The sequence below is a fragment of the Papilio xuthus genome, unplaced genomic scaffold (assembly GCF_000836235.2).
Source record: "Papilio xuthus unplaced genomic scaffold, Pxut_1.1 DF827679.1, whole genome shotgun sequence".
Taxonomy (NCBI): Eukaryota; Metazoa; Arthropoda; class Insecta; order Lepidoptera; family Papilionidae; genus Papilio; species Papilio xuthus.
Window position 1 is genome coordinate 752690 of NW_013530970.1, and position 15591 is coordinate 768280.

Consider the following 15591-nt stretch of genomic DNA (forward strand, 5'->3'; position numbering starts at 1 on the left):
TTTGAGTTTGATAAAAATCTCAGAAATAAGCTAACTCTTTCTATACATGATAAAATTTCATCGAAGATTTTCAAAGTTGTCCGAAATTGTTTGCATCTACATACAAAATGAAACCGTAGTTTTATTAACGGAGGAATGTAATTTGAGTTCTTAAATGTGTCATTTGATTTACTTCTTATTTTTAAGATAAATACCATTCCTTCACCCAGTAATTCATTTTGATATTTTAAACGGATGTTAACTTTTTACAGCTTTTGAGATATATATGGCAACTATTTCTCAACGGAAGCTGCCATTTTTCTGACGTCATGGGCGGAGTTTAGTTGAAGATCGAATTCGGATTCGGTTGGCGGGCGCGGCCATCTTGGTGAATTAGTGACCTGGCGATTCGGTTTAGTTAGTGAAAAATCATTTGTCATCCACAATGTCGGAAAGGGAAGATAATGTGTATAAAGCAAAGCTAGCCGAGCAGGCGGAGCGCTATGATGGTAAGTAGATATTTCCACTTATTCTTTAGTATTAGGACAGAAATTTTGTGATAATTTCGCCGACAGTTGAAAGACGAATCGGTGATAGTCTGAAAAATTTCTTCAAATACTCACTCATATCATTATAAAGGGATCACTATAAACGGAAAAATATGTATAATGCATTCATTATAAGCCTTGCATTTGTTCAATTGTAACAAATCAATGGCATTCGTTAGGCTTGGTCAGCGATCGATGCGTCATCCGCCGGTGGGATGCCCTTTACGTTTTTTACGATGATAAAACAGAAGAATTCGTTTTAACCGACTCCAAAACCTTCTATTATATAAAAATGTTTAAGTTTTATGATTTCAAATATCGTTCTTTTTGCGTTTCATTTGAATTCACTGCAAATGTCGAGATGAAAAAGTCATACTCTTTTTTCCCCATGAATGGGAAGTAAGTCTGATCGATGTCACCGAGCTCACTCATGCATGTCGCGCCTTGTAACGATTATTTGATGAAAGGTATCGGAATGATCTAGATTTTTTTGTTTCTCAATTTACCGATAGACCTGCAATTCCCGCGAGGTTTCACTTATTATTCATATCGAAGTGGGCTGTGAATTTCGCAAGTTAAATCGTTTTATTCATCGTTTGAATTAAAACAGCGGCTATTGTTAGGTTATCTTTGAGCGACTTTCACGGCGTTGATATCGCAGACGCTGTGACCCCGTATCAGAGCGAAAGCTTTACGCTCATCCGTAGCAAGTGGTGCACGAACGGTATTTTTATCACGATTCAGAACTCAAAATTGCAGTATCTCATAGTTATCGATTAGGAAATGAGTATTGCGCGACTTGACAGCAGTCATTCTTTATTCACTGACTCACTAACGAAGTCGAGAAAAATGTGTTAGTTTCATATTTATTATTCACGTTGCGTACGTAACTTTCACCTACCAGCATTTTTAAAACAGTTAAAATTTATGACCAGGTGTACTTATAAAATTGTATTAACTTTAGAACACAATTGAATATTAACTTAATCATACTACAATATCAACTAAAACACTAAAAAATGATAAAAATTCAAATAAATGCACAAAATTAATTAATTTAAATGATTCTTTACATGATTTCATTATAAAATTAAAATTGTATGAACAAGATGCCTTGAACTTAAATAACCATGTATAATAATTTTCTACACACCATTATGTAAGAATTAAACTGTACATATACTTTTGAGATAGTTATATGTTTAAACCATAAAAGTAAATTAATATAGTATAAAAATTATCCATTTGTCTAATACCATGGTTACTGAAATAAAAAAAGAAGTGAAGGCTACACTTGAAGAAAAATGTTAAGTAAAAATAGCCATGTAAAAAAGCCAATTGATACATGTAAAAAAATATGGCAATAAAGAGGATAATAAACAATAGTGGCTTATATTTATAGATTTTGTGGCTAAGAGTGTAATTTCTTTTTAGCAACCAAAAGAAAGATATTTTGTCCTTACCCGAGTTTCTAAGACCAAAATCCTTGTTTGCAACATATTGTTGTCTGTTTCATCAAAGATAATAACAGGGATGACAACTTGTTTTATGCAGAGATTTATTTAAAAAAAAACTCACAATTTATAATAGATTTTTGTTACCACGCCCCTTTTTATTATTTTTTTATAGTGTGACTAAATGTAATATGTTTCTTTACAGAAATGGTTGAGGCGATGAAGAATGTAGCCTCACGCAATGTATCAGACAATGAACTCACAGTGGAGGAAAGGAACCTCCTTTCCGTTGCATATAAGAATGTCATAGGTGCACGCCGCGCCTCTTGGAGGATCATCTCTTCAATTGAACAAAAGGAAGAAACAAAAGTAAGTGACCTACACAACACATTTTCTATCTCCAACATAGGGTATGAACATTTTTGACAATAGATATGTTTATAATTAAACAACTTTTAAACAAATCTACTAAAACATATGTAGTTACCTCAAGTTTTTCTCAAAAGGAATGAGGATGAAAATATATTTTTGCATTGAACATTGAATAGAAACTCTTGGTAAGTTAACAAAAGAGTTCAAAAGCAACTTGTATACTTTGTGACTGCATTTGAGTTGTTTCAATGTGGTTCTTGTTTTGTGATGAGATTTGGCATTATTGCAGCAGTGAGTGATACATAATAGATATAAAGAGATATAGTACAAGATATATTTGCTCATATGTAAGTGAACTTTGAGTTATAAGGTGACAAATTTTCACCTGTTGCATTGTATTATTGGACAGACAAAATCAACATTTTTACATATTGTAATGTGAAATATAGTCTATATATTTTATGTAAAAAAGCACATTTTGCACTGTTACACAATTCACCTACAGGTATGCTAAAAACGTAGTAGCACTGAAAATGTGTTTAGAAAATTAGGTAAGGGGATGCTGAAAAGTTACATGAACCAAAAATTCTTACTGCTGTAAAAGTTCAATGAACTTCCTGTCTCTGTTATGTAACAGCAAAAATTGGAAGGAACCCAATTTGGAATGAAAATTCGTCCAAGTAATCTTCGTGACTTCCTTCTAAAACTAGTTTTAAGATATTCCTAGCCATTTTTCGATATTTCTGAGTTGTAATATGCATAAAAAGTAATAGGTTCAACCACAGAGGAGGTGTGTTTAGAGTTTTCCGGAATTTAATGGGGTGGGGCAATGCAGTAGAGCCAGTAAAATTGGGTCGTGTATGACTCATAGCAAGGCTTTATTGGCACTGAAATGCGTCCTCGATTTTATTTCTCTTTACAAACGCCGTATAAAAGTTTAGTATGAAAACTTTGAGCATTATAGAAACTTTAACTGCAATCGTGAGATACGAACTTTATTTGCAGTCGAACCTGGAAGGAAAGTCCAAGGGATCGCAATTTTCTCGCATATGATTTTGAGGTTAGAGAACCCGAGTTTAAACCTTGTGGATATCGATCGTCGGGATCAGACAATGATTGTCGCTTGTAGAGGTTTCTGGTTTATCGATGTTCCACTGTATTATTACGAATTATATAATTTTATACAGATGTAACGGCAAAGAGAGGTTACGGTTATTATTCAAAATTAGCATAGGGTTTTCCACGAAAATTGACGAACAAAATGCATTTAGTGCAAAAAGAACATGAATGTTATGATGAATTTAGGAATACGGTAAAATTATTAAATACGCGCGCTTTGTACTCTTTTATCAGCACTAATGGTAAAGGAAGAAATCTTAATGCTCTCATGAATTATATGTATATTTGAAAGTAATAAAATTTACACAGTTTCCTGCAGGCATTTCATAGAAATGACAACTGGCTTGCAATTTTTCGTGCATCAAATAACAAATTGAATGACAAATTTTTATATAAAAAAAGGATGTGCTTATAATCGGATTTAAATCAAGTAGTATGTAATTTCTTACAAAATAAATACAATGTAATATCGTATATTATATATATTGTTTATAAATTGAACATAAAAATGCATACAGATGTTTTGTATATAAATTCCTTTGAGGTTTACAAGGAACGCCACAGAACTATATCAGTTATCATAACAAATATTGTGTAACTATCGATAATGTATATCATTTTATCATGCGCGTATCACAATTTTTGTTTAAGCCATAACAAATACAAACAATAATGAAGGATAAAATAATTGTTACTAAAGGTAATTTGTGTTACACGAGTAAACATAACGTCTTGCCAAGGACTTTAGAAGCTGACGAATTATATAAAAATGTCGATATTTTTTATAGATGTAAATACTGTCTACCTGTCTACAACACAGTCGTGAAGTTTTAAATATAAAGCGAAACTTGATTAGTACTGAAATACCATCAATATTGTATTTGTAAATATAATATTTCCTGAATGAATAAAGATAAATACAGATAAGCAATAGTGGACTCCTCTGATATCACAAATTCGTAGTTTAGACCTGGAATCGATAGCATAATAAAAAAAAAATTGGTCATGGGCATTAAAGTAACTTAAGTTTTAAGTGGGCAATACAGATATGTTCTAGTGTAGTCCCCTTGAGTGTGCTCTACACTCGTTTGTCTAGACTAGACGAACATATGATGACTTAAGAAGTGAAGAACGCAACGGAAGACTACTTTGTCTATGATTACGTGTGCGCCTGCATTATAAAACATTTGATAATAGTAAAATATTAGAGGGATGAAAGTCATGTAAAAAATAATTAATTATTGTAATTATAATTTAATATCAATTAGTTACGCGTGCACTTTAAATAATGAAAATGAACTAGACGTTGTTACAATTAACAGAATGTATCAGCAGGCCTTTGCACTTATAATTAGTTAATTGAGTTGCTTTTTGGATGTGCGCGATTAAATTTATTGGTAAAATGTTTTCTGGTAATTTAGTGAATAAAAAATCGAATGAGGCCGTTTTAGCAAAAAAACTTGCTTAACTATAATTCACAATAATAGTATTCACTTTCGTGATAGATTTTCTCGGGTATTATGGCCTTATCATTTCAGACTTTCTGAAGCCTAAACAGATATAGTCAGACTTAAAAAAGTAATGGCTTTCGATTTGTTTTGTAACATTAGTTAGTTACCCATTGAGTCTGATTGAATTAGATTTAATCATTGTTAACTAACTTCAAGTTAGGATTTAGTGTTTGTTAGTTACGAGTTTGTTTGAAAAAAATATTAGAGAAACGGCAACTAAGAAAGTATTTAATTGTTTTATATCACTTAAATTGTGCTTTTAAATAAGCGAAAGATTCAAACAAGAAAAAAGCACTTTAAGTTAAGTGCGCACTTTAAGAAACTGGACGTCAAATAGCTACTCTGGTCTACAAAAGAATTAAATCAAATATTTTTCATAAAAATATAAATTGTTATTTTTTTTCCCAAATAAATGCCGTCGTCTAAAGCCTATTTAATATTTAGTAAACCTAAAAAGTTGCTAAATGTTGAGGTCTAAACTAAGTGGTTTTTATCGAGTTTTGTGTCAAAATTAGGGATCGCTCTAGGCGACTCTAATTATTGTGTAAAGGGGACGGTCGTTATTCCACTTTGTCACCTGGGACTCTCCGAGCAATTAAGTTACTTCGATGGTTTTAAAGGAACAGTGTATTTACGATTTTTTGTAAGTTTCTTGTTATATTTTCCCAAGTAAGGTTTCGCCCAAGAAGTATTTCAGTCATGAGTACTATAGACATTCCGAAGGTTCATTCACACTTGTAACTTTGGTCTAATTATAGAATGTAGATTCGTTGTTCTAACGGTCTAGGATGCAAATAACGAAAAGCATGGTCAGGCGTGTTTGGTGTCATTTTTGCTCAATCCCAATAATTCGTTTAATACCTAAATTTATCTGGACTATTTTGTAATAATAAAAGAATCCAGTTTTCCGGGTTTTTAATATTACTATTTTTTAAATCCAAGTCTGAGGAATTGTGTACATGCTTTGAGCAACAGGTGGTAAATCAGTAGGCTTCCATTAGCCAAGTTAATCTTAGAGAGTTAATAGTAAGCGTATTAAGCGCTTGACTGCAACTCAGTTAAGTTGATAGTTTAAATATAATAGATTCAATCGACCGTTCGATAAAATATCCTCGCATGGCATAGGGTGGATATGGACAAATAATAATTAACAAATCTAGTCGAGTATGCAGGATCGCACGAACAGAAAAGCTCTGTCTACCACTACGGGTGAAAAGTAAGCTTTAGTCAATCGCAAATAGATTTCTATTGTAATATAGTGTAAAGGGGCGTTATCTCGTAATGATAATTCAGATAGCATCCATAAATAAGTGCCTGCCTTGACCAAATCACTCATTACCTCTACTAAATATGGTATTGATTTGACAACCATAAGTTGTCCGCCTTGCCTGGACACCTGGACAAATTAATATAGAACAGCGGCATAAGCAGTACAAAAACAGTTTAATTAAGACCCATTTTAAGTATCACTGTTCAATTTTTACGAGAAGGTACCTAAAATAAGTTCAGTTCTTTGTTTATTTGCTTACAATTTACCTAAGTAGTTACATATTGAAGCCTAAACATTCTAATACAGGCGCTACATTGAAGTCGCTTCTTCGAAGCTTTGGTGTCGCATTTCTCGATATTGTTTGTTAGAATATTTCTCGGAAGAAATATTATATCTTCAATAGTTAAGCTTGGTTTGTGAGGATCGGCAAAATATGAACGGAAATATTTCGAGGCTTCATCTAGAGAACACAACCATGTACGTTATCGTTAAGTTTGTTGTTTACTACCATAATGAATAAAAACCAAAAAATTCCTGAGTAGAAGAGCTAAAGAATAGAACGATCATTCGAATCTTTCGTCAAAATCAGTTCAATTGTTTATTGTACCCTAGACAGCTGAGCTGATTTTTGCGGACATGATGATATCCCCCTTAATCATTCGGACAAAAAGAATGACTCTGGTCTCCTCTTTAGAAGTCAATTGTTTATGTATTTCCTCATGTTTTATTAATAAAATTGATAAACTCCGTACATTTGTACAGCAAAATTTTTGCTTGCGCACATTGGTTGGCTTTGGCATGAGAGCCGGCGCATGGTTTGTCAAGGTTGTTGACTTGAGGTCAGATTTACTATTGATCCAATAATACTAACGCCAGCCCGCCCGGTGGCGCTGGCGTGCCTAAAGATTACTTATAGTAAATTCTTAGTCTTAAGTACTTAACTATTTTTAATACCACACGCTACGATACCGATTTGGTTAATAGTAAATATTTAAATGAATGAAATTGTTTTATAGGATTAGACTAATGAATGAACGTCGGCTCTGATTGGAAGGTGTTTCAAACGCGTGGTATTTTATCAAACTGAATTTTTGTTCTGACAATTGTTTACGTTTATTAACAGTATGTATAAAATTTAACTACATCGAGTTGCAATCTTTAAGAACCACTGTATTAGTGCTAGACTTCGATTAGTATTACCGAATCAAAATTAAAAATTAAGACGTCTGAAACGTTTTCCAAAACTATAAAAGAAACTGATATAATTTTTTTATGTTGAGCATGGGTAATTAATATGTGTTTGTGAATAGGGCGCTGAAGACAAGCTGACGATGATCCGCGCCTACCGCAGCCAAGTGGAGAAGGAGCTGCGCGACATCTGCTCCGACATCCTGGGCGTGCTGGACAAGCACCTTATCCCCAGCTCGCAGACCGGCGAGTCCAAGGTCTTCTACTACAAAATGAAGGTAGGCAAACATTACACAACCAGGACTCTATCTCTTAAGTGTATGACGTAACATCTGACTGTGGCGGCAACGTAGGTCAAAATATTATATATGCGACTATTTTGTTTCTAAAAAGAGCTCAAGCTACCCTGCCCCTATGATTTTGTAGACTTTAATATTGCCCCGTTATGAGTATCTTCATGAACATTTAAACAGTGATTCTGTCTGTATGTCTATTATTGATTTATTATAGGTGTATGATTGCCTATACTTCCATTTGTTTTGACAGTGTTCGAGTCCTATTAATCTTATCATTTTATTTGTATTAAATTCTAATTTTAGGCATTTACTTATTATAAAATCGTTTTTTACGGATCCCATTATTATAAGTTAAATATATAGTTGTTAGACTTTCTTTTCATAAGTCCCTCCCTTTAAGGGGAGACGGGGCCGGGTCACGTCCGTCGTAAAAGTCGGCTCTCAGCGTCGGCGAAGGACGAGATGTTGCGTGCTCTGCGGCCGGGACGTTGCCGCGCTCCCCCCACCCCTGTGCCCCCTTCCACTAATCGATAATCCCCGTCCCTGGGCATGCGTAATGCACGCCATCCCCCATCCCCCATCCCGCGATCCCGAGCACGTAGAAGGTTCCAGACCATGTCGACCTGTTCGTCCATTTTCCACGCATATAGATTGTAACTTGGAATTACGGGTACATAAGATATACTATGACTTGCATTTCTCAAGGCGGAGTTTTTTTGATAATGCAACCCGACTGATATAAATTCATATACGATATACTGAGTACTCTGATTTAATATATTACTCGCTAACGGAGATAATGGTTTATGTAATAATTTTTAAATAGCATCATATTTTAGTTTGTTTGGAAATGAGATAATAAAGTTATATTGCATCCACTTTGTTACAGTACAAATTAGTTTTACAACTGTTTCAATGGAAATGTAAATTGAAGATTCATTTCTTTTCATACAAATTATATGTTGTCTTAAATAAAATGTTAGTCCAACGATTTGGTTTGACGATTGATGGATGTTTCTTAGTAGGTATCTCATGAACGACTGAACGGATTTTGATTAAATTTTGCACACATGTAGAACATAGTCTGGAGGAACACATAGGCTACAAATTAAGTTTTTAATTCCACGCGGGCGACAGCTTGGTGACAGTATATAAACAGCTTAATTTGAAATAATTGTGCTATGGTCTATATGACAATGCTCCATACCGTTGGATCGTCTTGTCAATAGTTAGTCACAGACAGCGCGTAATACAACGGGCTTGTAACGTGTGCGCGCCTCGAGGCATGCCGGCATGATGTCAGCCGTCCTGAATGAACGTTTACTCATGTCCGATGACGTTTAGTGTCGCTTTACTTGTTAACTTACAAGCCCGCCGAACACTCAGACAGACGAAATTATACGTATCTTGGGCATGTCAGAAAATCTCTCGATGTAGAGAAAAAAAGAAAATGATCTGGTCTACGTTGCTACCACATGGTGCTAACTGGGCCAACATTGTTTTAAACGGATTGTTTCCCATTGGACCGATTGGCTCAACGGGAAAAATCCGTTTTGATTTACAAACAAAATAATATTATTTGTTTATGCCTTCCAATAGTTTTCTTGAAAAATTCCATGAAATCAATGATTGTTGATGATAAGATGGATTCTTTTTTTTTTCTTTGGGCACACTTAGACCAGCTTTAAGCTATGTTCTCATTTGTTTCCAAAGCGTAATAAATTAAACTACACTGTAAATGACCAAACCGATGCTTATCTACTGATATTTTGCGTAATGACTTGACTTACCCTAATTCCCTGTATTACGTCAAATAACACCGCTATACCTTAGTACATTTTATACTTTATTCCAAACTAGCAAGGCTCACTATTAGTCACATTTTTATGTCGTGACGCACTATTTGGACGTGTTTAATAGTGGATTTTCATGGTGTGGTTAATTGGTACTCCATATAGGTATAGCATGTCTACAAGTGTTACTACTGTTTGATGCTTTAAAGCAACGCATTTATTTTACGTTTTGTCTGGTATGTAGAAGAAAATGCAGTAGGAAGCTCCTGTCGGTAGAGACGCGTAGGGCTGCTCGGGCTATATCAATAGCGTTCGTAATTATCGATTGTTTTGTTTCGTTAAATTAGTATCGATGTTTTAATAACTTTTTGATTTTTCTCTTCGATACAGCTAATATTTTTCATAATTTCCATTTAGTCACTATATATTTTATATTCTGTATGTCTGTAAAGAATCTAAAGAAATTTAAATTGTGTTAACTGTCTACTTAACTACGGCTTTTAACAACGATAAAGCAAAAATTATCGATTCGATAAAGCACATTAATAAATCGTACATCTCTAGTCATTCTATATTTGGCTGTCAACATATGGAGGTGTTTCAATAATTTTACAGTTAACAATACATTGTTCTAATAACAATTGCGTATGCGTCACGTTGTCCCTGCGGCCTCCGCGACCGCCGGCCAGCCTCGTAATGAGCAGCACCACTCGCTTCCTCATTACCACGGGTCAATAGAGCGACATTTAATACCTTAATATTATTTAAAAAGACGAAAAATATCGCCTCTGTGACCCGAATTTGACAACGATTTTCATTAATACCAGGGTATTTACTGACAGAACATCTCTATTAAAAGATTGTTCTAGTCGTCTTCCCCAGATTTATCTTTAGTCTTTTCAGACTCAACTTATTTTTTAATCAAGTCAACTTCACGCAATACTATATCTTTGATTTAACTCTAGCGGCATTTACTTCTATATTCAAATGTCTCTTCACTTGTCTTATGTGTTCCACAAACCGTCATATTTCAAGCCGCATTTCCCCCTCACAATTTCTAATCCTTTCAATTAGCAACATCAAGTGTCCGCGGCGCCCGCATCTGTCAAATTAACTTATTATGCTTGTAGAGATCTGTTACTCTCGTGGCTACAAACTCTATTAAACCGTAACGTACTTTCGTAGAACATTGAAAATACTATCCTTATAACATCATAATTCGATCTTAACCACTTTAAATGTAAATATGATAGTAAATGTTGATATACCAAAAAAATATGGTGTTTTCCAATCAAGCTTACGTAAATTTTAACTGGGCGATAACTATTTTTCTTTAAACTCAAGTCAAGTCTAAAGTAACTTTGCGGTACGATTCTTTTGTCCCATATGTCATTTAGTACTAGCTATTTGTATGTTTGATAAGAAAGTTGTTATCTTATCGTGATAAAGGTCACCATTGCCTTTGTTGATAGCTGCGTCACATCGCAGACTGTTTGTGCGTAGTTATTGTGTCCGGAAACAATGTCCATTAATGGGTACTTAAAAGTTGCTTAGTGCAGAGATTCCGTACGCATTCTACTTTTGTCCGCGACTTCATATGCGCGAAAATGAATAAATCTAGTAATTAATGGTAAAAGAGTTTTTGAAATTGGTCTTGCAGCTTATATATTTATTACATAAAAATGTTTCCTCTTTATAATATTAAAGTAAAGACTAACTGTCAATACCTGTTGTTGCAACTGTTGGTAATAATGTTGTGTTTATTTTAATTTAATTTGTATGCGTCGATATACGAATATGATGCGGCGATAGCTACGTAGTGGTAATCTCTGCCTCCCCATCTGGATAACAGGCATGTGCTATGTTGTTGTTTCTGTTGTAATTTAACATGGTGTTGTGTGTTGCAGGGTGATTACCACCGGTATCTGGCGGAGTTCGCGACGGGCAACGACCGCAAGGAGGCGGCAGAGAACTCTCTGGTGGCGTACAAGGCCGCCTCCGACATCGCCATGACCGAGCTCCCGCCCACGCACCCCATCCGCCTCGGACTCGCCCTCAACTTCTCTGTACGTATACCTTGACACCACTATGACACACCTCGCTACATCTTGTCACACTGACTACGCCAAAATTGGACGAATAGATTCTTCGAACGATAGGAGCTATTATCTTTTAAAACATGCAAGTCGTTTCGTCGAAGGGGTAAAATTACTTTCGCCTCGTAAAATGAGCTATGCCTTTCCATTGTAAAAAAAACCATACGTTCATTATGCTGGTATTAATTCTAAATCAAGATCCTTATTGAATTCTCCATGGATCTCGAAGTTTTGCGTCTTCATATTAATAACGACGTAGTGTAACTTTGGCTCACCAAAGTTAGTTAGGCATTTGATAAGATCCCGTACCATCTCGATCCCTAGAGTAATTAAACAGTAGTAATTAAGTAGCGCATCAATGATAGAGCTCAGTTGGTCAGCGGCTCAGTCGGCTGAAGGTCGGGCCTTGGCGGCGGGCGCAGATAAACTGGGTTCAACGTACCCGCGACCTTATCGATAGCTTATAATCTGTACACTGATAATACATACATACATATCGTCAGATTGTCTCACTCGCTATGCCCCCGCTATTAATAATGTTGGGCCTTGAAACACTGATTACAACTTATTTATGTTACAATTTACTAATATTTGATATCCCTTTTGTGTGTTTCATAACATTTGAATTGGGTTTTACCATTGTAAACCACAAATTTGATTAAGAAACTACAGTGGGTTTTTTTGTAATTTCGTTCTTGAATCACCAATGCAACAATTCATAGCATTGCAGATATGTTCCTGTTGGAAAGAATAGAATTATACACATGTTTACAATTTCAGTCAGTTTTTAAATACGGTTGGATCCAAATATACACTTTATCAACTTTGTATTATTATGTAACTAAAGTTATTAATTAATTTTAATTATTTTTAAATACTACTGATTATTCTTATCAGATATCTAGTGACATATCTATATGTTAGCTTATTAGCTTCACTGATAACAATGGATTGTTTCAATTTTTCCTAAGCGCTGAGAAATATGTTTGTTTTACGCATATCATAGTTTGCGTACGAAACATGGCGCAATAGTGAGAAGTAAGTGCTCAGTACAGATAGTGTTGCCTCATGCGGTGACGAACTGTTGCTATCTCTTAATCTTTACTTGTAACTACGTCACACGTTAGTGTCGCCAGTTGTAAATAAATGAGGGTAGTACGTACTGTACCGACCCTCTAGATTGTTGTCTCCTGTACATTGAGAATATGGTTGTTGTGTGTGGGGCAGGTGTTCTACTACGAGATCCTGAACAGCCCGGACCGCGCGTGCCGGCTGGCGAAGGCGGCGTTCGACGACGCGATCGCGGAGCTGGACACGCTGTCGGAGGAGAGCTACAAGGACTCGACGCTGATAATGCAGCTGCTGCGCGACAACCTGACGCTGTGGACGTCCGACATGCAGGGCGACGGCGAGGCGGGCGAGGCGGAGCACAAGGAGGCGGCGCAGGACGTCGACGACCAGGACGTGTCGTAATGCGCCGCGCCACCGCCCCTCGCCCCCTCGCCCTCGCCCTCGCCCCTCGCTCCCTCGCCCTATACTACCACCTGAGTCCCAGCCCTGCGAGCGCGAGCCGCCTCAAATCTACCAGTTACGTATACACTCCATATGTACTACTTGTTGTTTTGATATATCGAACCTTTCTTTTTCTATAAACGACGAATGTCTAATGTTTAAGAAAAAAAAACTAGTACTTTGGTATCGCATTTTAACTGTTCGTTCTTAAGAATGTATTTGTATGGTGAAGGTCGTGTGACCTGTCTCCCGCTCTGCGCGCCATCTCTCGACAGCTACTCTCTAAAGTGGGAATTGTAAATTTTCTAAGTATTTTGTACCGCGTGTAACATTGATTGTGCATTTGCTTGGTTGGTTGGTTGGCGGCGCGGCGGGCGGGCGTCCCTCCCCCGCGCATTACATTTGGAGTATTCACACTTGAATTGCTTTAATTACTTACGAGTATTGTGATAGAGATTTTGTATATTTAATTTATTTTTAATTTCGCATACTTGTCGAGCAGTCGCAGTATAGAGCGCTAGGGCTGCGCCCCGGTCGCGGCACACATTCCAGGCGCGTGCCCGAGTAAGATATTAGCGATATACTTATTTGAATTGTAATATTGCATATATTTTTGTTAATTTATCCACAAAATAAAAATACTGATGCAATTAGCCTTAGTGTTATGCAATATTGATTTATGTCCTACCATCTACATGCAAATTTATTGTAAATGACAGTGTAAATCTAATAATAAAATTCAAAAGTCCAAATGTGTCTTGTTTTATTTGTGTTACTCTCGAGAATGTGTGTTGATGACAAACAGCAGCAAACATAAAAGGTAAGGTGTTTGACAAAAATATACTTGATACAAAATATCATTTATTGCACAGGGATATTAAATATAAACAATAAGAAACTATAATTCCAATATTCGTATTATTATGACAGCGCGTTTGTGACAAGAGACTTTGTTCGTGCGAGTCCTGCGCGCGCAGCAACACAGACAAAATAAATTCGTAAAGCTTAACAACTTATTTACAATTAAATACATTTGGATAATTAGTACAGATTCTTTCGATGTTATACGACTTTAATATTTTACTGAAAACAATTCGTTGAAGTTTTTGAAGGAAATCATTGCAGGTCCCGCCTAAACTAATCAGAGGTGCTTTGGTATTTTGGACAAATGATTTGAATAGCTGATGGCACATAACATCTAAACTCTCGGCGAACTGGCGCCGACAAATCACGAGTATACTAAAAAATAATTATAAACATAGTTTTATGCACCTTGCGTAGCACGGATAATGGATGCGCGCAAGTCATCATACAACTGTTTACGACTGGGTTCTTTATACAGATTACATTTGTTAACTATATAATTTAAAACAAAAAGTACGAGATAAACATGCGTAAAGGGTTAACGGCGACAGAAATGACCTACGAAAGCCTTGTTGTGGTTTATTTATAAAATTTTCAAGTCAAAGTTTGGTGAACTTTGACTTCATCTGTAGGTTAAAAATCTATAATTAAAATCCTGTCTTCTATATGAGGGAAACGATGTAATATTATATAAGACATGATTCGCGCGCATCCACCATTGATAATATCATATAACTTAAAAATATTCACAAATAACTTAGCTATCGCTTTGCGCGACACGTTTAGTGTTGCCAACATTATGAGCAAATATATCTACCAGTTAACACCGTTCACTTTAACACTTTCAGTTGGCAACACTTAACGTACCACAAACGCAGCGAGGTAATACCAACATAAATTAAATCAAAACTAACATAAATTTAAAAACATTAAATTGAATTAACTTACATTAAATAACAAAAAATTATCTACCTAAAAGCAATGCAACATCTTAGAGCAGGCTTTTAATATATTATTAAGTGCCGTTGTTGAGAACAACAGATACAAATTAGAAAAATACGGTCTATTTCCTCTGCATTTTTCAACGTTGTAAATGTTGATCGCAACTCTAACATGTAACTAATTTATAATATATACATTTGATAAAAAAAAAATCGAAACACTAACTTTTTGCAAAGAATGCCACCTGTGGTCGGATTGTTAAAAACAATCAATGAATAGTTTTACGATAAAATGCAAAATTAAACAGATGGTTAAAAATAATCAGTGGATCGATTCTTTCATAAATTTAAATACATCAAACTACATTATAATATACAATCACATTCAGTCTATAATTAAAACTTTACCTTCCGATTGATCTTCACTTGAATCTCACAATTTATCATTCAACTGGTCCCAACTTATCTATCGGAATGTTTATATCATTGTAAAGAAACAAATTTATAGCCAAAAACAACTCAGTTTCACATATTTAAAAAGCATACATCTAAAGGTTAATTTACAGATTCAGGAATTTAACGAACAACTGCTTCAGAGTGAGACAAATGTATAGAATTAAATACGACTGTCTCGCTTTATAATATCTG

At 35.4% G+C, this 15591-nt stretch overlaps 1 protein-coding gene across 1 annotated transcript; it reads left to right on the forward strand.

The window, feature by feature from the left end:
* The first annotated feature begins 290 nt into the window (after window positions 1-290).
* 14-3-3epsilon (tyrosine 3-monooxygenase/tryptophan 5-monooxygenase activation protein epsilon) lies at window positions 291-13890 on the forward strand. Its single transcript, XM_013312276.1, has 5 exons — window positions 291-488; window positions 2187-2350; window positions 7564-7719; window positions 11438-11596; window positions 12854-13890. The coding sequence occupies exons 1-5, from the start codon at window positions 425-427 to the stop codon at window positions 13097-13099; spliced, it is 789 nt and encodes a 262-aa protein (XP_013167730.1). The 5' UTR covers window positions 291-424; the 3' UTR covers window positions 13100-13890.
* The last annotated feature ends 1701 nt before the right edge of the window (window positions 13891-15591 follow it).

What these genes read in the sequence shown, in the direction of transcription:
- 14-3-3epsilon (XM_013312276.1), top strand. Translation starts at nt 425, where the DNA reads ATGTCGGAAAGGGAAGATAATGTGTATAAAGCAAAGCTAGCCGAGCAG. An exon ending in GCAGGCGGAGCGCTATGATG is followed by an intron (nt 489 to 2,186) that starts GTAAGTAGATAT and finishes GTTTCTTTACAG; the next exon opens with AAATGGTTGAGGCGATGAAG. An exon ending in TCTTCTACTACAAAATGAAG is followed by an intron (nt 7,720 to 11,437) that starts GTAGGCAAACAT and finishes TGTGTGTTGCAG; the next exon opens with GGTGATTACCACCGGTATCT.